This window comes from Myiozetetes cayanensis, unplaced genomic scaffold (genome assembly GCF_022539395.1).
Source record: "Myiozetetes cayanensis isolate MyiCay16 unplaced genomic scaffold, myiCay2020 scf5-8, whole genome shotgun sequence".
Lineage (NCBI taxonomy): Eukaryota > Metazoa > Chordata > Aves > Passeriformes > Tyrannidae > Myiozetetes > Myiozetetes cayanensis.
Window position 1 is genome coordinate 75,873,294 of NW_026087742.1, and position 24,930 is coordinate 75,898,223.

General features: G+C 44.2%; 2 protein-coding genes across 4 annotated transcripts in view; one reads left to right on the top strand and one right to left on the bottom strand.

Annotated features, from left to right (window-relative positions):
* CLDN10 (claudin 10) overlaps nt 1-21,434 on the top strand; it is a 56,841-nt gene extending 35,407 nt beyond the window's left edge. The window contains exons 1-5 of one of the 2 annotated variants that reach the window (XM_050332381.1): nt 5,435-5,689; nt 12,424-12,585; nt 12,750-12,831; nt 20,204-20,311; nt 20,986-21,434. In XM_050332381.1, coding sequence (XP_050188338.1) covers nt 5,470-5,689; nt 12,424-12,585; nt 12,750-12,831; nt 20,204-20,311; nt 20,986-21,100 — 687 coding nt within the window. In that variant the 5' untranslated portion in view covers nt 5,435-5,469 and the 3' untranslated portion in view covers nt 21,101-21,434. Of the gene's footprint in view, nt 1-5,434; nt 5,690-12,423; nt 12,586-12,749; nt 12,832-20,203; nt 20,312-20,985 lie in introns of those variants that run through there. The other variant, XM_050332382.1, reaches the window with a different exon arrangement.
* A 1,030-nt stretch (nt 21,435-22,464) lies between these two features.
* Nucleotides 22,465-24,930, bottom strand: part of DZIP1 (DAZ interacting zinc finger protein 1) — a 39,518-nt gene continuing 37,052 nt past the window's right edge. Inside the window, exons 20-21 of one of the 2 annotated variants that reach the window (XM_050332502.1) lie at nt 24,660-24,831; nt 22,465-23,929 (exon numbers count right to left, since the gene is read on the bottom strand). In XM_050332502.1, coding sequence (XP_050188459.1) covers nt 23,847-23,929; nt 24,660-24,831 — 255 coding nt within the window. In that variant the 3' untranslated portion in view covers nt 22,465-23,846. The remainder of the gene's footprint in view (nt 23,930-24,659; nt 24,832-24,930) is intronic. The other variant, XM_050332503.1, reaches the window with a different exon arrangement.

Consider the following 24,930-nt stretch of genomic DNA (forward strand, 5'->3'; position numbering starts at 1 on the left):
CATTTCCTGCTGAGTTTGTTAAACAGGTTATATCTATTCTTAAAAGCATTGTATTACAAACTTTCAGGGAACAACACAGGCTTTTCTCAACAGAATTAAGGTGAGCTGAAAAAAAAAAAAAAGAAAGAAACAATGCATTAATCTCAGTGTCAAGAAACAAAGCCTGTAATGTCTGAGGGCACTGAACAGAAGGGGAGAGGGGAAAGTTTATTGGCTCTTGGAATGCAATTTTTCACTCCTTTAAAATGCTCTAGATTGTCAGTTCCTATTAATTTTTTACTTCTTGTTATGTAATATATGAACCACATAGCTTAAAATCATTCTTGTCCTGGGAGTTTACAAAAGATATGCAGTAATTTAATTTAATTCCACTTCTCACTGCTTAAGAAAAACAAAAGTGGCAACCCCAGCAAGGACTGGTGATTATTAACTGATGTTCCCTCTCTGATGGACTTTTTTTTTTAGGTGACATAGAAACATTCCTTTGTTTACTCTCCTTTAGGGAAGAGGATCTAATTGCTCAAATTTTAGGCAGTGCTTTTTTCTGCACAATGCAGAACAAAGTGCAAGTTCCTCATTTACAGTTGTGTTAATCTCCTCTGATGTACACACCAATTTGAGGTGTATTCCCCAGATCTATGGTTGACAGCAGACCTGTCCTTGCCCAGGCGATGACACTCTTACAAGCCTATGTTCCCCACGTCTGCCTTACCTTTTCAATATTTAGATTCTCAGGGAAACCCTAGCAAACAAGGAAGTTGCCCTTCAGCCCTAGAAAAATAAAGCTGGGGTTTTTTTCCCTTTGCACAAGTGCTTTAGGCACTCTGGAAATCATAATAGGGCAGAGCCGGGAAAGAGTCTCAAGTTGCCCAACCTATGCATAGTAAGAAGAAGAATTACTCTGGGACAAAGGCATAACGACCCTAGCCTGCTTATCCTGGCTGCAGAACAAATGCTGTTGTCGTCCGGTGTTTAACTTATGAGGCAATAACAATTGCTTTGTGATTTTGATCCTGCAAAAACTAAAATAATATCCTGTATTTCAGATTGCGAGCAAAACCCTTTCTGAAAGGCTCTTCTGTACATGACAATACAATAAATTTTTGGATATTATAAACAGTGAACTATTCATTAACATTCCATTCTGATTTGTAAAATGTGTGTAGGTAAAAAATCTGGCGAGTCTGGGGAGGTACCTGCTGACTGGAAGCTCCCAGTGTTACTCCAATCTACCAGAAGGCTGTGAGGGAAGACCCAGGGAACTACAGTTAGACTAACTTAAGTTCCTGGAAAAGTTACAGAGAAGATCACACTGGGTATTGTTGAAAGGCATTTAAAGAACAATGCAATCATCAGGCACAGTTAACACGGGCTCACAAAAGGAAGGTCCTGTTTAACTCATTTCATATCCTTCTATGATAAGGCCACACACTTAGTGGATGAAGAAAAGGTGGTGGATGTAGTTTTTCTGTATTTCTGTCAGTTTTTCATACTGTCCATCATAGCACCCTTCTGCACAACTCTTCCAGCTGTGGGATGAATGAGTTGATGGTGTGCTGGGTGAAGAACTGGCTGAGGGGCAGAGCTCAAAGGCTTGTAGCGAGTGGGGCTACTTCTGGCTGGTCACCAGCAGTGCTCCTTGAGGCTCAGTCCTGGGGGCCAGACCTGTTCAACGCATTTATCAACAAAGCTCAATGCTTCAATTTATCCAGATTACTCTGTAAGACCTTTTGTCCCTCAAGAATGTCAACAGCAACTCCCATTTTGGTACCATCAGCAAACTTGCTAATGGTGTGCTCAAGTGCTGCATCCAGGTTGTTGATAAATACGTTTAGCAGTTTCTTTTGGAGGGGTAGTGTAGAGGGATATGCTGATCTCTTCTCCCTGGTATTCAGCAATAAGGTGTGTGGGAATGGTTCAAAGCTGCACCAGATAAGGTTTAGACTGGACATTAAGAAACACTTCTTTACTAAGAGAGTGGTCAAACTCTGGAACAAGCTTCCAAGAGACGTGATTGACGTCCCAGGTCTGTCAGTGTTTAAGAGGCGTTTGGATATACCCTTAATAATGTGCTTTAACTTTTAGTCAGCTCTGAAGCACTCAGGCAGTTGGACTGGATGATCAGCATAGGTCCCTTCCAACTAAAATAGTCTATTCTAAACACTTACTAATATTTCCTCCCAAAATGCCAGTTTTATGCCCAAGAGTCAATGAAACTTATCACAAAAAATGAACCACAAGGGTTGGTTTTCTTACAAAAAGACATGAGCACCTTTCTCACCCGGTCTGAGAATAAAGCCCACACTCAGTCAAATGACCCAGCACAAACCTGTGCTATTGCAATGACCTGATCCACTTGTGTACAGAAAAGAACAGAAATGAGTCTCACAGTGGTCTAAGGAACTTAAAAAAAAAAAAAAATCCCAAGTCATACCTTGTCCCAAAACACAGGAACAATTAAAAAAAAAACCCAAACCACAAACCAACCAAACAAAAAACCCAACAAAATAAAACAAACCCAAAGCAAAGTCCAAGTTTTTCATTCTACTATATTAGATATAAATAGTAAGCAAATCCAAAGCTAGAGCTATGATGGCAAGAGACAGAGACTGAAGGGAGATATAGGCATGTCTTCATAGGTATGTTAAGTTCCTACCACAACAGGGAGAAAAGGGACCATTGTTTCCTGGAAAACTGGTAAACATACGAGTTAGGCTCACAACAGAGGGACTTGCAGTTGTATAAGAGAAAGAAGCTGAATACATGATAAGGGAAGAAACACAGCCTCCCAGATGAATGTTTTGCAATGTCTCACCCCTACAGATCCCAGCCAGCATGAAGAAAATGCCACCAGGAAGAGTATCTCTTGCAACCTCCCTACTTTTCAAGCTGGGGCAAACGCTCAGCCCTGCACTATGTCATTTTGGGTTTACATCACCACAGATAAGATCAGAAGCTTTGATTTTATCTTGATTTTATCTTGCTTTGATTTTAGATGAGAAAGATGGTAGCAACTGGACTAGTAACATAAAACACCCTCAAAAGCAACACTGTCAGAAGTAAAAAGGAGGAGCCTTTCCCTGAGTCTCATGTACACTAAGGCCACTTTACAACACTGTGGATAAAACAGGGTTTACAAGGGAATGAAAATATAAATTAGCCCTGCTTGAAAAGTCCTTGCTGACAGGTAGAGACTGAGTCTGAGGTGGAATTAATTTCATCTGTCCTAAGCCATCTGCCCAGGCTCCCTTTGAAGTCCCTGGCAGCACATAGGTGGCCATCAGAGACACGTGGATCTATACTGCACATCGCAGATGAAGTCCAGCTCTGTTGAAAGCAGCATGGTCTGGGACAGCAAAACTGGTTGCTGGACATCTCAGCCAGAGTCTACAGCAGCTTCAGCAGGGCTAACCACCTTTAGCAGGGTTACTCACCAGCCTGCCGCTTCCATAGCCCCTCTGGGAAGGGATACCTATGCTTGTAAGGAAGCTCCTCTTCCTCCTCCTCTTCCTCCCTGGGGCTCAGACTCAGGCCTAGAAGTATCCTCGCTGTGTTCCTATCCTTCAATGCTGACTCCAGCCTTCTGGTTGTGGTGTGGCAGCACACCAAAACTTCTGATGGGCCCTGACCAAAATTTGCCCAAACACTACTTACTCCCTGTATTCACCAACCAAAGCAGTGTTATCAATAAAAGAACAGGTGAACTCCCCATGTCAAGTAAGCATGACGACCCAGGCTTGGACTCAAGACTCCATCTGCAGACTCAATTAGATCCCAGCTGATAGCTTGGATTGGCCTAGTTTATCACTACCAACAAAATTCCAGTCTGCAATATCTCAAACTGCCATGATGGAGGAAAATATTCAAACCCCTTTTTCTTTTCCTTTTTGCTGCCATGCCCTATGATAAGTAGATCATAATATCATAGAGATGGATCTATGGTCATGTCCCTGTTCACTGAACTCAGAAGCACTTCCTTGTGTCCCGAAGTGAGCTCTGGATACTTCTGACACCACAAAGAAGGGTGGTTCACCCACCTCATGACCCTTTCTCTTTCTTTTCCCTCCTGAGGAGAGAAGGCATCTTGGCAGAGAGGTTGAATGGAGCTGTAACACATTCCATGGCCAATGCTGCTGTGCAAACAAGCCTACTGCCTGCCTTCCCCTCTCCTCTTCTCTGCCAATGCCTCTGTGCGTCACCTCCAAGTCAGAGGGTACCAAGGTGGCAGAGAGCAGGCAGAGCCACTACGTCAGTAAATGCGTCTGTGGACCCCCTTTTATCCTGCTGGGGCATTGACAGATCAACAAACACCCTGTCCCCACTGAGCTCTGACACACACCCAAGGGTACACCTAACTGTGGGTGTGTTTTTTTCCTTTTTTTTTTTTTTTTTAAATATATTTCTATAAGCCATTACATCCGGGTTTGTGTCCGCACGGCAGAACCAAAGAGCATTCATCAGAAGAATAATGATGCAAATGTGGCTTCTTATCCTCCAGTGATTGCCCATCTGGCAAAAAGGTTTAGAAAATGTAACAATAGTTTTGAAATAAATAGGAGGAAAGTAAAGACCGGCAGTGTACTTTCCACATCAATAACAAATACACTACTGATGTGGAAAGTAAACAGCTTCAAACAGGCGGTGAAACCGCTGTGGATAACTCTACACCTGTGAGATGTAGGCTTGAATGCCTGGGCATTAAAACTGAGGCAGAAAATCCCAAATTCATCACCTCAGATTACAAAAACAGGTATTAAACGTTGTATTGTCTGTAGCCAGGTAATAATACGGGGCCAGCCGAAATTCAGAGGATTAAAACACCTTGCTGTGGGTTTCAAAAGCTTACCTCCTTACCTCCATACGGAGCTCTCTATACGGTCAGCACGCCTGTACTGTACAAGCATTCCTCAAAACCATTCCCCAGGCAGGGCTGTTTTTTGGGGGGGGGGCAGGGGGGCGTCTGCATGCGGAAAGAGATGCAAGCCTGCAGCTCCTGAGGAGACGCTGAGGCCGCACCTGTCCCATTGCTGCCCCTCCGTCCCTCCGTCCCGTCCCGTCCCGTCCCCTACACGCGCACCTGCAGGGGACGGGGAAACTACACCCAAATTAGAGGTCGCGTTGCTGTTTGTTTGCTTGTTTGTTTGTTTTCGGGTCTGATTTATATCGCCACCTCGGGGAGCTCGCCGCTCCCCGCAAGGGGCAGCGCTGCGGGCGCGGCCGGAGGGACCCCGGGGCGCTGCCGGGGCCCGGGCGGGGCGGGGGCGGCCCCGGGGGCGCCGGGAGCTCCCTGTGCTGATTGGGCTGCGCGGCCCGGGGCGGCCGCGGCCGCCGCCCCCGCCCCGCCGGGCTCCGCTGGGTGCGCTCCGCTCCGCTCCGCTCCGCTCCGCCCGCCGCCGCCGGGACTCCACCGCTGCCGCCGCCGCGGCCCCGCGCCGCCCGCCCGCCTCGCCCGCCACCTCCGCCGGGCCCATGGCGAGCACGTCGGCGGAGATCATCGCGTTCCTGCTGACCATCTCCGGCTGGGTGCTCGTCTCCTCCACGCTGCCCACCGACTACTGGAAGGTGTCCACCATCGACGGCACGGTCATCACCACCGCCACCTTTTGGGCCAACCTCTGGAAGACCTGCGTGACCGACTCCACCGGCGTCTCCAACTGCAAGGACTTCCCATCCATGCTGGCGCTGGACGGTCAGGCTCCCGCTGCCCTCCCCCCCACCCCGACACCTCCCCACCTTCCCCTGTGCTGCTGTGCGGGAGTTTGGGGGGCCCGGGGCTCCTCCCGGGCCGGCCGCGGAGCCGGCGGGGCGGGCGGACAGCGCGGGGTCGGGGCGCGCCGAGCGGGGCCGGGGGTGGCGGGACCCCGGCGGAGGCGGCTTCCACCCGGGCTCGTGGGCAAGTGCCCTCCTGTCCCCTGGCAGGTGGCAGCGTGCTACTTGAGCACACCTGTGGAAATGTTTTCTTTTCCCTCAAGACCCCCTGCTTGAAAGTATGTTTGGTGCCTAAGTGGCGGCTTTGACCTCTTTTGCTGTCGCTACCTGCTTTTTCCCCCCTCCTTCCATCAGAAGAGTGTGCGTGTGGATTTGACACAGGAAGAATGCAGGCAATTTTTTCTTGCCGATTTATTTTCTGACTGTCATGACATTCCTCTTTCTTATGGTTTTGCCAGCCATGCAACGGTCAGTGGAGAAGAACAAGCCTTGGCGTCATTTTGTTTTAATTAATGTTCCTTTGCTGGTTTTGCTAAGCGGTTATTAACTTGGATGTAATTGCTTCATTGATAAATGACAGTGTAAAAGCTCGGGGCAGTCAGGGATGCAAAGGTATGCAGAAGGGATGCATAGCTTGCCTCAGTTTTAAGGCAGTGTTATTTTGAAGCAAATCTGAGAGTTTTGCTATAGGGCTTGGAACCAAAGACTGAGTTGGTGCTTCATTTCTTCTCTGATTAAAGGGGAATATTTTTTCCCTTTAAAGAAACTGTACTGGGAAATTGGAATTATGGAAAATCTTTGCAACTAAACTTTTAGTTGATAAATCCACACTGATTACGGCTAGTAGAAAGAGGAGAGGTGTGGATGGCATCGGTTTATAGCTTCAGGAGTGACTATAAAGAGAGGGAGGAAAGGTTTCTGGAATTATGGCACCTTTTCCAAGTTTCTGCAGTTATAAATGAATACAATATAGAGTGTCCCAGTGGCTTTAATACTCACAAAACATCAGACCTACTGTTCATGGTCTGGATAGACACTCCCTTTGCACTGGAATCTGAGTGTGGATTTTGGTGTGAAAGTTTTGTTTAAAAGGAAAAGAAGGTCTATTAATCTAATCACTAACCAATTATTGTAACATATTAATGTAACAGGGTTTCATATGATCATGAAGTTAATACCAGTGTCAGAAAACCTTTAACCTCTGTAGGTAGAAAGGCCTAAAACAGGTCAAGATACAGGAAAAAGGTAACACAGGCAATCCTTAAACATCACTGTTGCAGGATGCTTCCCTTGGATGGAGAAATACTATTCCCCAGACCTTCTTTACACCCAGCCACAGATGGCAGAGGGATTTACCAGTTCCTCTGAAGGGGTGGGATTGCTGGCTGGCCTCCATTGACATCAGTCATGCTATTGCCAAGTGTAGCAGCTGAGAATGTGGTTTCCAGGCTTGGGCAAGGAGCTGTGTTCTGTGTGCAGGTGGGCACAGAGCAATCGCTGGTGCATAACCTTTTGGATCGACCAAATCTATTGTTCAGCTGTTCTTTTAGATCTGGGTTAATCTGTTTGCAGAGGAAGAAAAGCAAAGTTACAAAGTATGCAGAATTTGGAAGATTTAAAATTTCATAAAGAAGAAGACTCTTGATAGCCGTGTCCTTACCCCCCTCCTCCGAATGCTTGGGCATTGGAACCTTGTGTGTTGGGTAGCACGTTCCACTTGGCCAAGGAATGAGTTTTCAAGGCACCTTCTGCACTGAAAGAGAGTCATCAGTTCATTTTGGACAGAAGTGAATCCCAAATGCACATTGGAAGGGCCCTATCCCATACTCCGGGCCAGGCAGTTTGTCAGCAGTGGAAAGTTCTTGGCTTTCAGTGTTTCTCAGTAGCATCTCTAAATGCCGTGGAGCCAGGTCCTGGTACCCAGGCACAATGGAGGTGGAAGACAGGCTGGAGAGAGAGGAATGTAACCCCCTAGCACAGACCAGGCAAGCTGGGTCAGGTCAAGAGGGGCAGCCACACGCAGGCAAAGGTGCTTTCCACAGGTAGCCTGGCCCAAACTCCCCTCCTTGTGCTTGCAGGCTCTGCTGGGAGCCCTTTAGCGCCTGACCATGGGTGTGTAGGTCCCCTCTTCACCCTAACCCTTCCCCTGTGCAGGAACGTACTTCAGGCTTGCAGTGCGTCACTCGTGGCTTAAAGAATTTGTGTGTCAGCGTAAAGCTGAGTCTGCCTCAGCCCTTGAGGAGCCTCTCCCTTCTTCCCTCCTCTTCTCTTTGCACAGACTTACATGTCCAAGCTGAATCCCATTCCCTGTGATTGGTAATGTGGGAACTTCCTGACTCCATCCTCAGGTGGGGGACTCAGAAGACACAAAAAAGGGCAGATCTGGTTTCCTGTATTCAGTGAATTGTTTGTGAGCAGAAACAGTAACCCTATAAAGATAAATGTAGCGACAAAGTGTTGGTCTCCTCAAAATGGCAGGGCATGACTAGAAATTACTAGAAATATTTTTGTTGTCCCAGGAAAACATGGCTCTTCTCCACTCCTTCCTCACACAGACGGAAAGGATTTGCCTCACAGAGCAGGTCCTCTTCTACAGAAATGGGTTTTTTTTGTCAAATCAGAAACCTCTGAGTGTTGTTGGACTTCTTGTCTGGAGAGACTGCTCAGGTCTGCCACAGGATCAGAGGTAAAACGAGGAGAGAAAAAAATTGGGCTATCACCATGCTTTGAGCAACCTGGTCTAGTGGGAGATGTGCCTGCCTGTAGCAGGGAGGGTAGGAACTAGGTCTTTAAGGTCCCTTCCAACCCGAGCCATTCTATGATTCTATTATTCTATGCCAGTTACTGGAGTTCTCCTGTGGAATGCAGCAGAAGCAATGTCATAGTTCAGGTCAGGAGTGCTCAGGAGATGGCTCTCCTTTATCCTTGTTTTGGTTTGCATCATGGGGTGGGCTTGGACTGTGCTCCCCAGATTGCTGTAGGATGGCACAGCAGCGGGGCTGTCCTGATGGCTTTCAGGCCCTTGCTCCACACAAACGGCTTCCAGAGAAAATAGTATGTGATTTCCTTCCACCTTTATGCAGTTTGGCCAGCCTTCATTAAGTATTCAGCCCCACATTCTGTATGCAAGCAAAAATATTGTTCCTCTCTGTGGGACTTACAGTCATTTTGGGTTCACTTTTTTGTGCCACTGGTCATAGGTGGAAACTTACTGATGAAACCACCTCCCCAAAAGAGGACATATCAGTTTCCATGTTTCCAACAGTGGATCTGATGACCTTTTGCAAAACAGAGCTGAACAAAAATTTACTTATGAGCTAAAAGAGGGTATTAGAGCTTAGAATGACAGACAAAAGCAGTGGGTGTGTGCTTTTGGAAGGAATCTGTGCTGTATCTGTAAGGCAACCTCTTACCCTTCACGTGATGCAGACTGCAAAATGCCACCAGAGGCATTTGTTGTGAAAGTGGCAGTCCCCAGAACTTTGCATATATTTTTTCCATAGTGTCATGTGATACGAATGTGTGAATGCCTCCTAACTCTTTGGAGGCCTGAGAGGCAAGTATGAGAGCAGTGAGGCAAGAAAGGTGAAGCTCTAACAAGATTAATTTGAATGCAAGACAAAACACATTTGTTTAAGACCAAAAAAAAAACCAAACCAACCCACCAACAAAAAACAACCAAAAAAACCCCTAACAAAAACCACCTTGAAATAGGTTTCTCTTGGAATGCTGCTAAACATGACTTTATGAGTAATGCATGTTTGTCTGCTTGTCTGTTTAAAATGCATGGCTTTTTGTCGCTTGAAGCTTCATTTGGGTGGTTAGTATGTACATGACAAGTTTCCTACAGGAGCTGGTGCAAATACAGACAATAAACATTTGTAAAAGGGACAGGTTTGGTCTTGAGTGGAGAAGTGTGAAGAAATAGGCAGCTCCCTTTTACACTCTTCTGCATTACCATAGAATCACAGAATGGATTTGGGTTGAAAGGGACCTTAAAGACCATCCAGTTCCAACCCCCCTGCCACGGGCAGGGACACCTCCTACTAGAAGAGGTTGCTCAAAGCCACATCCAGTCTTCAACACCTCCAGGAATGGGGCATCCACAGTTTCTCTGGGCAACCTGATCCAGTGCCTCACCACCCTCATAGTAAATAATTTCTTCCTGATATGTAGTCTAAACCTGTCCTCTTTCAGTCTGATCCGTGTCCCCCTGTCCTGTCACTACATGCTCTCGTAAAAAGTCCCTCTCCAGCTTTCCTGTAGGCCCCTTTTGGTACTGGAATGCTGCTATAAGATCTCCCTGGATCCTTCTCTCCTACAGGCTGAACAAGCTTTATGTCTTAGTGAGCAATATAATCTTCTTGCTTTCTTGGAAGCAAAAGAGAGGTTTAGTTCCTCTTACAGCCAAATGCTATACACAGTCTGAACCTAGGGGCTAAGCAACAGGAGGCTGGATTTGGTGAAAAAGTTGATTTCAGCCTTCTATGCTTCCTGATGCTCCAGTCAGCTGAGTGGGACATTAGTGAGACTTCTCCTCTTCCACATTACTAGTGTAAATTGTGATTTTTTTTTTTTCATGTATTTTGTTTTAAAAATGTGTGCCAGTTGGCTGATTGCTGTGGTGAAATGAAACAAGCTGTGCTGTGGCTGGCCTGCTCAGTTGGTTCAATTATTTAGTGAGGAAAGTTATTCATTCAGCAGAACTGAGCAGTCCTTCAGCTCATGCTGTTTATAATTGAAAATGATTTCTGAGTGAGTGAGTTAATTATTTCTTGCTGTCTCACTACCCTCTACCTATTCTAAAACTGTGTATTGACCTTCAGGAAAAACTGAATTTCAGCCCTGTGGTTACTAGCAAATGCTGGGTATTTTGGTTGGGGTGAATATTTACTGGTTTTCTTAGGAGGTTCACACATAAATAAAAGTTTAGAGGACCTCCGGGTAAATATGTTCATGGTTCAGCACTTTAATGTGTCAATTAGCTACTAACAGTGTCAATAAATTGGACCTGTCAAAAATAATAGCTTCCTTCCCAGTCTTCATCTTGTGCTTTACCTGTCTGCTACAAGTATATTAAACACCACCTATAGTAGTAAAAGCCAACTTTTCCACGCCGATAGCAAAAATTAACAAAGCAAGGCTGCTTTCTTCAAACTTGGGTCTTGCACGAATGACTGACTCTTTCTCTCTTACTTTCCAACATGTGAGTCGTGTGACAAATGGAGGAAGTCCATCTGTGTGTGTAGATAAATGCCAGTAGTTGGACAGCACAGCTCCCAGGTTTGGTAGGCCTGATAAAACAGGTTGTTATGTGCAACAAATTGCTTTGCTGCACAGATCTGCGAATCAGTGCGAGGTTTTAAATGTCGTTCAAGCACGGAGCGGTCATCCTGGAGCTGATATGCCTCCAGCAGTTGCTAAAGGGGGCAGCAGTAAGGATAGCAGAAGGCAGCCAAGTGTCTGTGGTAGCCATCTGCATCTCGAGGACCTGCCAGCCAGACACGGGTTTCTCTGTAATGAATGTATTGAGCCTCTTTTTGAATCTCTGTAGAGCTTGGGCCTCCACATCATGTAGAAAGGAGTTCCACAGCTTCCTTGTACAAGAAAGCGCACTTCTTGTTTTGAATCTGCTGCCTTCTGTTTTCATTAGATGTCCTTTAGTTCCTGTTTTAATATATTATTTTCTTACATATTAAAGACTTCTATGCAGGGCTTTGAGTTAGTTTTTTTTTTTTATTTGTTATTATGTAAAATTTGGTGTAATAGGCAGTGACAATGTGGTTTAGCTCTCAACATTTCCACCCACTGGAGATCAAAGCAAAAGGAATGAATACCCTAATCGTGGGAGTTCATATTCATTTTAAATGAGATGTAACAGCAGGTTATGAAGAAAAACATCTTGTGATGGTTATTCAGCTGTGTAAGATTGCAGCGTTCCACCCTGTAAGCAGTGATATGAAATTATCACAGTCTTTCAATTACAAGATATTCTCAGAAGGGAGAAGAGGCCAAGCAACCCATTGTCCTGCTGAAGAGCCCTCCCCTTGGACGTCCCGCTCAGAGCAGCCTCAGGCAGCAAGGCAGAATTGTTTGTGGCTGTAGCCAACCACAAGCTGTTTGTCCAGGTTTAAATATGGCAGTGATTTGCTTTATCCCGAGGGACTACTGGTGTCCACAGAGCTGAGCATGCTTGACTTCCTTGGAGAATGAAGGCCTTCTTGGTGGATCCAAATCAAATCGGTGGCATGTCCAGGCTGGCCCAGGACCCCAGCCAGGGTCCCTGCTGCCAACCCCCTGACAGTTGTATTGCATCTGCGGCACGCATGCCCAACGAGGCTGACATGTGAGACTGGCTTTGTGTGCACAGAGTGGCCCTGCAACCTGTGGCAGCCCCTGAGCGGGCCACGTGGAGTTGCTCTTCAAAGCCTCGTGGGTACAACCTCTTGCAGATACTGTACACAGTGCCATGGGATTATTTTTTGGAGCCTTGACTGCCCATAGTATGTTCCTTAGGAGCTGGGCTGAGGTGATGATGCCCTGTGAAGGGCATCACTCAGAAGAATACACTCAGTGGGAAGGTGACATTACTCCAGCCAAGGTCTGATTCCATCTGCAATAGTGAATGCCTAATGCTGCACAGAGGGAGAGGAACTATAGTGAAACCCATCGTGGCCCCAGTTCTCACATTAGTGTTTCTCTTTCTCCCAACAGGTTACATCCAAGCCTGCAGAGGACTGATGATCTCCGCTGTCTGCCTGGGTTTCTTCGGTGCCATTTTTGGACTGGTTGGGATGAAGTGTACGAAAGTCGGAGGCTCTGATCAGACTAAAGCAAAAATAGCTTGTTTAGCTGGACTGATTTTCATACTCTCTGGTAAATATGCTCTATTTCTCTCAGTTTGCATATTTGAAGTCATACCAGAGCTGTTTCTTTTCCGCAGAAACCCCCGCACAATTCTCCGTGACTTTGTTGACTTCAGGGTCAGGCCCAAAGCTCTTCTACTGGCTCCACTGAATAGTTTGTCTTATGCTTTTCAGGGTTGTGCTCTATGACTAGTTGTTCCCTGTATGCAAACAGGATTACGTCTGAGTTCTTTGATCCTTCTTTTGTTGCACAAAAGTAAGTACTTTCCTATACCCATAAATCTTTCGAACAAGTAGACCTTAAGTTTCCTACTGTGCACCAGAGCCTGTTTAGATATAGAGAAGGTGCTTCTGTGGGGCAGAAGAGGACAGTGGACTGCAGTTTTATTTAATCATGTTTCCTAACTGGAGTAACCATGTGCTGAAATTGAATGAACAAACACTGTCCTGTACAATGATTGCTCTGTAATATGTGTGCCCAGGCTTACTGTGGCCTGGCAGGATTCTGACCCGCTTCCATAGAGCAGGTGGGGTTAATTGGGAGTGAAGCCTGCCTTTATGCCAGGGGTGCAGCAAAAGGATTGCACAAGACAGAGGTGCTCATTAGGTGCATCATTTGATAGGGAAGGGAAAAAGTTATTTCCTTGAGCTTTTGATAGAAGGTGCTTTCCATGATGGTGTCAAGCCCTGTACAGTCTTGATGTCTCTTGAGGAGAGGTTTCTGCAGGCTCTCTGGACTCTTTGCAGGCGTATTTTCAAGTCCAGATGACTGAAATCTGACTCATAAACCGTATCAGAACCCACAGTCTTATAAGCACTAACATAATGCTTTGACTATACTATAATAAATTTAAGGGAGTGAGTATTCATAGAATTGCAGGATCCATACCAGAAATAATGAGCATTCCTAAAGACTGCCTTTAAGGGTGAGCAAGTTCTCAGGACCTACGAAAGTAGCAATCCACAAACCCTTGTGCTTGGATTTTGGATTGATATCTTAACTACCAAGTCTGAAAGCATTGGCTGTAAATTACAGCATCATAGACTTTCCTGTTTTGACTTCATTCATGATGTAAACTTTTCTTTAAAGGCAAGACCCAAGTAAGGGCTCACTAAGGAACCCTGAGCCTTTATGTTTCTCTTTGACAGAAAAAAAAAGTAGTCTGAATAAATAACACTAAGTGGGTCCACCTTTGCAGTAGGGTCGACACTGCTTCTCCTATCCTGAAAACAGGTTCGTATTAGTTTTCTCCATAATGCCACTCTAGTTTCTGCTTATTTGGTACAGTGAAGACAGGATTGAAAGGCCTCCAAAAGAAAGAAGCATGTGAAGTTCTGTAAAGAAAATGGCGCCTGGCTATATAGACAGAAGTTAATTATTCATCAGGCTTACTGCTCCTAGTGAACAATACCATGGTTGTTGCCAGAAGTGCCTTTCCTACACTGTATTCCTATGCTTCTCTGCTGCAAAAGAGCAGGCAGACCTCACGGTGGAGTTCTACTGCGAAGGAATGAGAAATCCAGTTTAAGTATTAAAGTAAAGGTAGTAAAACATTCTCTGCAGAAATTACCTTTTTCCTGAACAACAGCATATCTCAGCTGTGGGCACACGTAATGACAACTGCAGAGATGAGGGCAGAAAGGAAAGCCAGAAGTTGTAGTTTGAGTTCCTTGTGGTGCACGTAGCTCATGCAGCAACCTTGCATCAGATGAAGCTAATGGTGGCATTCAGGTCCTTTCTCTCTCAACCAGTGTAAAATATGTTGTAGTAATGCATTTTGTTGCTGTGAACTCTTGTTGCATTTTGTCTGTGAACTCTCACTTTGATAAGCATTGCAGAAGCATTTAATATGCCCTGCTGGTATATTGTGGAAATGTGGCATTGGCTCTTCACTGAGAGAGTTTCAGCCTTTTGCCTTTAACTGCACATTTTTCTCCTGAAGTTATTCTGGCAGTGTCAAAGGCAGGCTTGAGATACTGTAGTGGAAAACAAATGATATTTAGCATCATGTCAACTGTCAGAATTTCCCTCCAGCCTTCTGCATTTGGAAGAGGCACCCTGGCTACATATGGGTGCAGGAGGAATCAAAGACCTGCCTAAGGCTGATTCCTGAGGGATTTTGGGTTTGAATTACATACCTAAGTGAGGTAGGACAGGCACCACAGGGACACTCCAAACCTCACCTTACTTAGAAAGAAACCTTCGGCTGGACTTTATGTCCTGCTATGATAGTTTTCATTGCCAGTTAAAAATGGCTCCAAAGGAATTGCTTGATCCTTCATAATGACATGCCCAGAGTCTCGGGGATACTATGGGATGCCTTTGTGCTTGCAGCCAAGATGTATTTAATTTTTCTTTAAACACCTCTAATTGGGAAAAATGTGCGCTCTTGTTTTGCTGTCTTGCTGGTGTTGCTCCCACAGATTTTCTTAGAAAACTATTTTGTCCCTTTACTACTTTTAGTTAAAAAAAACCAAACACAAACATAACTCTTAAAACCTTTATTGTTTTTGTCCTTTGCCAAATTATGTGACTTACTTCTCATTCTGTCCTATAGAGAATTGTTTCACTTCAGCTTTCCTGTCTCTGAATGGATTGTGCATAGTTCATGTAGTCCCCTTTGTGATAGATTTGAATAATTTTCCAAGAATCATAAGAATTAGGCATTCATACTGTGTATTTCTCTTGGGTAACTGTACTGATTCGCTAGGTAGGTATGCCATTTACATATACCAACCTCCTGGCAGCTAATGAAGCTTCCACTGGTTTGCTTTGAAGTTTACTTTGTGTTCTTAATGTGTGTAACAACTAGAATATTTTTCATCTGTACTGATATTGTACTTTAGTTCTTTCATTGAATTCTACCTCCGTGGATTACTGAAAAAAACACTTCTTTTAGCCTGCCTGGTCAGTGTAGTTGAGGGTGGCTTTTGGTTCTCTGCAGGTGAATTTGCATGGTCTCAGCAATCACCACCTCTAAACCTCTTCATCAGTTTCAAGCTCTGCCCCCTGAGCTGCCAGTGATCTCTAATCAGATTGATTTCAGTGTTATGTGGTACATGATTCATGGATATGCAGCCACAGACTTCAGAGAGTGACGACTTTGGTTCTTGCAACCTAAAATTTTAAGAATAGAGGAGTTTGTTTCCTGCAAAAATTTTAATAATAAAGAGGGAAGGGGAAAACAGCAAGTGCAGAAATTTATTCTAAAAAAGCCTATCTCCTTTTTTTCTTTGTCTGTAGTACCAGTGTTTGTAAGGATTTTTTCATATGGTAAGGGTTTTTTAAATACTGGATTTTGGTGGGATGTTAGGGTTGGCTTCTTAAGTGCTGCAAATATCATGGAATTATAGAATGCCAGGTTGGAAGAGACCTCAAGGAGAATCTAGTCCAGTCTTTATCAGAAACAGCGTGGTCTAGACAAGATGGCCCAGCACCCTGTACAGGCAACTCTTTAAAAAGTCTGATGTTGGGGAATCCACCACTTCCCTGGGGAGATTATTCCAATGGCTAATTGTTCTCACTGTGAAAAAATGTCCTCTGGTCCAATCAAAATCTCCAGGGGTTATTTGTACCCACTTATCCCACATCTTTTCCACGTGACTACTTGTAAAAAGGGAGTCTGCATTTTTTTGTAGCCACCGTTCAAATACTGTAACATGGTGATAGGGTCTTCCTTAAGCGTTCCTTTCTCAAGGTTGAACAAACCCTGTTCTCTCAGCCTTTCCCCATGTGACAAGCTTCCCAGTCCACTGATCATCTTTGTGGCCCCTCTCTGGACCCCTCCATCCTGTCCACATCTTTTCTTGCATAGCAGGGACCAAAGCTGAGCACAGTATATTCCAGGTGTGGCCTGACAAGCACTGAGTACAGTGCGATAATGCCTTCTTGATCTCTGGTGATGATGCCCTTGTTGATACAGCCCAGCATCCCGTTGGCTTCCTTTGCTGCAGCAGCAGCAGCAGCAGCACACTGTCCTCTCACACAGAGCTTGCTGTCCACCAGGCCCTTCAGATCCCTTTCCACAGAGCTGCTTCCCAGACGTGCAGATCCCAGCCCGTGCTGCATTCCTCGGTTATGTTTTCTCAGGTGCAAGACCTTATTCACGTCCTTGTTGAACTGCATAAAGTTCTTGTTCGCTCACTCTTCCAGCCTATCCAGGTCTTCCTGCAGGGTGGCTCTCCCTTCTGAAGTGCCTACTTCCCCGCTCAGTTTGGTATCGTTGGCAAACTCAGTCGGGGTACACTTGATCCCATTATCCAGATCACTTACGAAGATGCTGAACAGCGCTGGGCCCAATATTGATCCCTGGGGGGCTGCACTTGTGGTGCTGTCAGTTTGAATGGGAGCTAAAAGATTGGGTAATATCCAGGGAGCCATACAGAGGTTTTATATGCAATTGGAAATTTGAAGTTTTCCTCATAAGTATTGGTATAAATCATAAAGATTGTTTTATCTCTTTAAAGATGTGGAGGAAAGGCCAATTAGGTCAGCTCTGCAACTCATTAACCTAGTGGTGTGGCAGTCACCCCAGAAAGGAACTTATACATAACCTGTTTATACATGGTGTAGTAACAAACACTGCTTAAAAAGTACAAAAAATCCCAAGAACAAAGGCCGAACCCCATGTCTTCTTTACCAACTAGTAGGTAACAATCAGATAACCCTTTTCTACGCTAATTTAATCCAATACAGTCTTGATTACTTTTCTGTACAACTGAAGAGATTCAGGAGGGGAGATGGCTGATCTGTCGTATCAGCCTCTGGCCAGCCATTTAATGCTGTTAGATAAAAATGTGGAAACGAACTCACGTTTCCCCCTTTCTAGGCAAATGGTCCTGGCAAGTAAGTTCCTGCTGCAACAGCCTTCCTGGACCTTGGTCCAGCTGTGTTCTCCAGCACCACCGTGGTCTGCACCAGCTTCTGTGGGGAGCCTAATCCTGATCCACATACCTTAGTCTGGCAGTACTAGCAGGGATGGAGGGATCCCCAGGTTGGGGCTCACCTCACATCTGAGTTAGTCCCTTTGATCTGCTGTTACAGCTTGATAAAAAAGCTACCTTGAAGGTGTCCTAGAACTGTACTTTGTATGTATTTCTTGCACGTTGACTATAATGGGATCCTAGGTGATAAGCTCTGATGTAGATCTCTGCTTCTAATAAGAGAATCCCCAGCCCTTGAACAGACAGAAATCTCCTTTGAGTCATGTGAAAAATGGAGCACATGGTTGAAAATGTGAGCACAGATAGAATTAAATCTTCGCAGGTTTGGCAGATCTTTAAAGTCAAACGGGACTGGGTGCAGAGTTTTCCAGGGTGAAAGTCAGCTGAGCTATGGTTTCCCACAGCTTAATTTGAGCGTTGGGTGCCTAAGCCCCACACTGGTGTTAAGCAAAGTTTCGGGCCCTGGGTTCTTTATTTCACCTTGAGTGTCTCCAGAGAGGGACCCCACACAAAGTAATCCCTGGGCCTTTATCCCCTCACAGTCTGTGCACCTGATCTTCACTCACTCACGTGCCCTGCATACACCTCATGATCCAGTGGCGATTTATGGTCTGAAGTCTTCTAACACCTCATTGGATTCTTTCTCTACGTCCATGTGGGCAGGCCACTGATTGTTCTTCCAGCTTGGGCCAGCCTTGGGGTCCTCCAGCGTCTTAAGCCTTATCTGAAGATAGCCAGGCTTTCTCTGTCTTCTCCCCTGCTTGGCCTTTCCTGCTAACAAACAGAGTTCATCTACATTAAGTTTTGATCAGGGCCCGCTTATGGTAAGCTGTAAGCAAATTACAATTAAACTTAAACCTACACAGTTAATTTCTAATACTTTATAAATTAAACTTAATTTAACCCCCAACATTGGGTATGGAGAACATTTGGGGGAATCTGATACTTTTTTTAGCAAAGGATGATAAATAAAACTACTTTGATGATGTAAACAGAAAATGAAAAAGTGTGGCCGTGAAGAGTCCGGTGCAAGCCTTCATGAAGTGTTCTACCTCTGAGCTCCACGGTCTGTATTGCTTTTGCCACTAAGCCCCTGAATCAGAAATTACTCAAACCTGGGTGTCCAGGGCATCTAGCACAGATATCCTAAGTGTAGCTTTTTGTCCTTGTGTGACTTTTGTTGCTGTTAAAAAAGTGGGTGCTTTACCTCTGGTTAGACTCTCGAGAAAACACTGAAAAGTGATTCTTTTGTTTCTCACAGGCAATTTTTGAGTGTTTCTGCCATGCCATCTTTATAAAGATACATGTTTTGTAGGACAACTGACAGGTATTTTCAGTTAAATATTTCAGTGATGTAAAATTAGGGTCTGTGCACTAGTTCAGAACTAGCTGAAAGGTGCAACTACACAGTCCTTCAGATGTACAGGTAGGCTGTCAAGCAGAGGCTTTTATTTGGCTACCTCACCACAGCTCAGTAAATAAAAAAATTTAGTAACAAAGGCCTGAACAGCACAAGTACCTGACCAGTAACCACGGCTCAGTGTGGGACAGGGGCCTGTGTTTTCAATGCAGAATCCCAGCAATCAGGAGGAGATAAAGGTCTCCTCAAGGGGCAACTGGAGCAGAGAAGGAGCAAGAGACATACAGTCTGTTCTAACAGTGAGGAATAGGAGACTCTGAAGACTTTTGTGCCTGCAGCCTAATGCAGGTCATCCTAAAAGTGTTTTTAAGAGCAGTGCCTCAGGCAAAGAGCTGGGGAATGAAGCAGAAGAGTGGCAGCCGCGGGTTGCTGCTTGTCTTGAAGCTTCAGAGCTGAGGGGGAAGAAAAGAATCCTATCACCATGTCCTTCTTTTCCTTTATTTACTGCTGTTGTTTTAGAAACGTGTACTCCTAAAGCACCACGATCTCCTCCTGGAGCCAAAGTAAGCAGTTTCTGGCTGCACACAGGCTGCTGTTTCTGCTGCCCGGGCAGCAGAGGGGACCATTACTGGTGACCCGGAGCTCTGCCCATGGGTTTGGGAGGGAAGCAGTGTCTTCCAGACAGAATCCAGCCACAGTGACGAGAGAAGCAGAAAGTTTCTGGAAGATGCACCCATGTTCTTATATGTTCATGTTGTTATATGCATATGTGTATGCATATATTGCACATATGTAGATGTATTGCATATGCATATTGTATATATGTACAAACCCCTCGTGTTTTAAGCAGGAGGGATAGGGAGCGAGGGAGACAGAGAGATCCTGAGAGTCAGAGGGGAAAGTTAAGGAGAGCTGTAGGCAGAAGTTCTAGTCTCCGGCTCAGCAGAAGCCACAGTTCAGTTTGGGACCCAACAGGAACAGAATGGTCCAAGGGGACAGGAGCTGCTGTAAACAGGCCAAAGAATGATGAAACCCCAGAGCAAAGCAATGCAGGAGGAGATGCAGAAAGATCAGGGCACCCCAGCTGGCTGTGCAGGGAGATAAGCATTGCTCAAGTGTACTGCAGGGACAGAGTTTGCCTCCCGAGTCAGAGGGAAATAATGAAAAGAACATGGGGGGAATGGCAGAGCTGCTGATTTTGTGATGAATAATGTATGTGTCAATGGAAAGTTATTGAAGAAAAATATAATATTTAGTTATCCTGAAAAAAAATCTGTTAAATCCATGCTCTCTTTTGTTAAACACATTTATTGACTTCCTGTAGGTATGAATTAGGAGCAGCTTTGTTCATTGGATGGGCTGGAGCTTCACTCTGCATAATTGGTGGCAGTATATTCTGCTTCTCAATAGCTGAAAACAGTAATTCTCCAAGGTAAAGCACAAGTTGTACATACTGAAAGAAATCAATACCAGTGCATTTGTACCCCCTGTATGTATGTGGTTTGATTACTGTTCCAAAACATTTTGTAGTGAGATTCAGAAAGAGATTGTGTGGATAAAAGAAAATAAGGGGATTTAAGGATAATGTAATTAAGAAAAGTTACTGACTGAGAGCAAATACTCGTTATATATTCTGCCTAAATTTCCTACGTCTGGAAAACAGTGCATTCCAACTGATGTAAGAAAAACGGTTAGGTCACTTTACAGGTGTGAGTAGACAAGTTTCTTTAATCCCAAATCATCAAATGAAAAGTGAAAGGTGAAGGACAGCAGTGGTGGCAGTGGGACCTCCAGCAGCAGAAGAGGAGTGATAACAAAGAGGCACAGCTGGAGGGAGGAACTGCTCACCTAGGATCTGCCACAGCCCAAGTATTTCACGATTCTGCCCTAATTTACGTAGCTGCAAGCAAGGGATATGTGTTTATATAAAAGTGAATTGCAATGTCAAACTAGAATGGAACCACATAGAGAAGGAATATGCTCCCTCCCCTGAAATTTTTAGGTAGTTTCCTCTACATTTCTTCTAGCTGTATTACTATAATGCCTGAATGCAAAGACCTTACCTGTCCGTGAGATGAGCTGTAAATAGTTTTTTTTTCTTTTCAGGAGAGGATATGCATATAATGGAGCCACATCTGTGATGTCTTCTCGTACAAAGGTCCACAACAGTGTCCCAGACAAAACCCCACCAAAGCACTTTGACAAGAACGCTTATGTTTAGTTGCACTGTTGGAAGACTCAAAGCGTTTTAAAAATGATTTTGTACGTTTCATTCAGAGTGATTTCCCCCCCAATCCCCGACCCCAATGTACTTACCACTAAGACAATGACTTTTAAAAATATTAACTTGCAGCTTTTTACATACTGATGTAAATTTTATTATGTAATATTTTAAGATTGATGTTGGTATTGTAAAGTTTATACCTGGAAATCATGAGCTGATGTTGCATTCTTGAAAAAAAATAAATGACGTATTTACTAATTGAGTTTGTCATGTCAGTTGCCTATGGGAATGGCATCACACACATCATATTGAGATATTGCAATAATTTCTGACTTGGGTTCAGTGCTGGATAAAACAGCCCTAATCTGTACTGGTTAATAGGCAGAATATTTCACCACTTAGCGGTGATGGGATCGCAGAGTGCATCGTAGCTGCAGCACCACACAACGGTGGGAATGAGCAGGCTCATCTCTGTGCTCACAGTGTGGAAGAGCGTGCAACGTGGTCAATTCGGTGCCACGGGCATAAGAAGAGACGGGTTGCAAATAGGTGTGGGATTTGGGTAAGCAGGAGCAGGTACTGATAGCAGTCAGGGCCAGCTGTTACAAAACCCACTGCTGGTCTACGCAGAACTCGTGCACAAGCAGCAGCCCACACGTGTGACCACCAACCTTCCGTGAGCAGGGGAGGGAGAGCAAAGGTTGGGCAAGGCTGCAGCCTATGGGGAGTGCTGGGGTGGGGGCACATAGCAAGGCTCAGAGACAGCTCCTTTGTTCTGCACTTGCTTTGTACCACTGGACACCTGCCCTGCTTCAGCACTCGGCCCTGCTCATGACAAGACACCTCCAGGGGGTTGTTTTCCTTCCCTCCTGGTAGATGCCTTTGCCTCCAGAACGGCTCAAAGCCACTGGGTTACAAAAGGGAAGGAAAAAGCCCAGGCAATGCCAGCTGGTCTGCTCTGCCTATGGCATGCCTGAAGGCATGACCAAATAAAAGCAGGCAATACTAAACAGCACAATTTTAGATAATCCGGACTGAGTTGTAACAGTTCAAAAATTCAGCTTGTATTTTTTGTTTGTTTGTCCACAGAAATGCGATGACTTTTGAAGGAATATTTGCACAAGTCAATAAATGAAAAGAGAGATTAACCACAAAATGCTCTCTAGACTCAATCCCTAAAATCAGACACAAACTCAGGTTTGTCATGAGGTTTGAACAGATGGATCTTTGGAGTTTCAATAAAAATTGGTTATTTTGGGACAACTGTGTAAATACAAAAAACCCTGAATAATCCTAATTAATAATAACACTATGACAAAAAAGGTTTTGTATCTGACACCATCTAAATTACATCAGAACCACAAAGTCATTCAAGGTTCTTTTTACTTTATTCTTGTGCTTTGTTTAAGTTGAAACAGTATTGTGTTTTTTTTAAGAAGGCAGCCAGTATGGACAAAACAGAAATATCAAAGTACTTCTACAATGGCAGGTCAGTGCTTTTCTCACTGTTGCTTGACATTTTAATTTTTTTTCCAATTTCTGTGCTTTTATGTTCACAAAACTCAACTCCAATGCAAAAAACCCAAATAAACCAACTTCCCCAAATAGGAGTCATTTAGTAATAATTAGCTTTATAGCTGAGGCTTTTTTCTTTTCATTTGGTGTTTATTGTAAACCATGGTAGAAACTTAAAAGTTTAATACATGGACACATTTTCTTTAAAATGTTCACAATTTTATATAAAGTTTATGATAAAATACATGAAAATATGCATTAAAAAATGTAAAAAGTAATAGTCTGCAGTATATTCTGTTCATTGGCTAACAGGCTTTGTAGCAAGACCAGTTTCAATCTCTAATGTAAACATTAGAGGCAAAAGCCTCACCTCAGTGAAATGAAAGAGACTTCCACCGTTGAATTCATGAGTGTGCTGGTTTTGGCTTGGGTAGAGTTACTTTTCTTCACCGTGGCTAGTATGGGGCTTTGTCTTGGATTTGTGCTGGACACAATGTTGACAATACACAGATGTTTCTGTTATTGCTGAGCAGTGCTCACACAGAGCCAAGGCCTTTTCTGTTTCTCATACTGCCGTGCTGGCAAGGAAGTCAGGGGTGCCTGGGAGGTCAGGAGGAAACATGGCTGGGACAGGTGACCCCAACTGGCCAAAGGAATATTCCACACCATATGACATCAAACTCAGTATATAAAATAGGGGGAAGGAGGAGGAAGAGGGAGGACATTTGGAGTGATGGCATTTGTGTCCCCAGGTCACCGCTATGTGTGATGGGGCCCTGCCCTCCTGGAGATGGCTGAGCACCTGCCTGCCCATGGGAAGACGTGAATTAATTCCTTGTTTTGCTTTGCCTGTGTGCACAGCTTTTGCTTTTTCTGCTAAACTGTCTTTATCTCAACCCATGAGTTCTCTCAATTTTACTCTTCCAGCTCTCTCCCTGATCCCACTGGTGGGGGAGCGAGTGAACAGCTGCTGGGGCTTGGCCACTGGCTGGGGTTGAACCACCACAATGAGAAAGAAGAATTACTCTCAATTTCCAAATAGACATGGCCAGTATATTTCAATATTCTTTTTCAGATTCAGACTGAAAGACATGAGAGCTCTGTAAACAGTATTCCTTGTTATTATATGAATCATGAGAGAAATTAATAGGAAACACTTGACGTTTTCAACTGCATTTTCAACCCCAGCAGAACCCAAAAACAGAGCCTCCCATCAGGAATGGAACACTTATATATCTGAAGAATCACTCCAGTCTGTGACAGTCACTAAGCTGCTTTTTAACGTGCTTGTATTATCAGCTTCATGAAGGCCTGTTAAACAGACAAAAAAATTAACAATTATTAATACCCTTTTGGGGGTACTCTTTTACTTTGTATTTATCTGAGAGATAAAATAACATGCTATGTGAGCAAACACCCATGGATTTCAGGAAGTGCCAAATTTGAACCAGTGAAGAAATGCCAAGTGTTGATAAAAAGAAGGCTGTTTCAGTCAAAGAATACAATGCACAGTACAAGCAGGTGGTGTCAACATTACTTTCCCTTCAAAAATAACTCTAAGTCTCTTTATGTAACTGATTCAGCTTTAACCTTTACATATACTGAAATGCTGGGATTAGAAACTACTATGTAAGTTCTTTGTAAGATTGAGGCTTTTACTTTAGCAGTAGTTCAAATATCTATCTCATCCTGCTAGGTCATTTAGATATCTTGAACAAGTCTGAAATTTGTTACTATTATTCTCAAGACAAAATAAGAAAGTTGCCCTCCTCCCTTAAATTTGTGAAGAACAAAAAAATCCTGGATTATTAATTTTTAATATAAGGCTCAAGTCTGATAATACTATATGCTTTGTGTGTGTGGTTTACATACAGCTATCATAAATATATGATATTTATACATCATAAAACCAAGCACACAGTTTTTCTTACTTGTTCTTTTCTTACAAAACACCATCTACTGAGTTATAACATGTAATACACTGTACTTAAATTCTCCTCTAGGTGTGTCAGACACTTAAGGCTTAGTATGAATGTGTTACCTTCCTCCTTTGGTGCACTCTTCTTCGGAAGACCCCATGCATGTACCACTGATGCAGCATTGGACTCATTTTTCTGAACTGTCAGTGCCTTCTGACCTCTATCATCTTTCGTCAATAAAATGTCTTCCTCTATTGATGATATATCCCAATCATCTTCATCAGCTTCTGTGACCTAACAGGGAAAAGAAAAAATTAGCCATTTTTCCTCTGTCTGTTCAACTTGTCCTGAGATCTTCCACAAACTCAACAGTGTGAAAATGCTAAAGAAAAT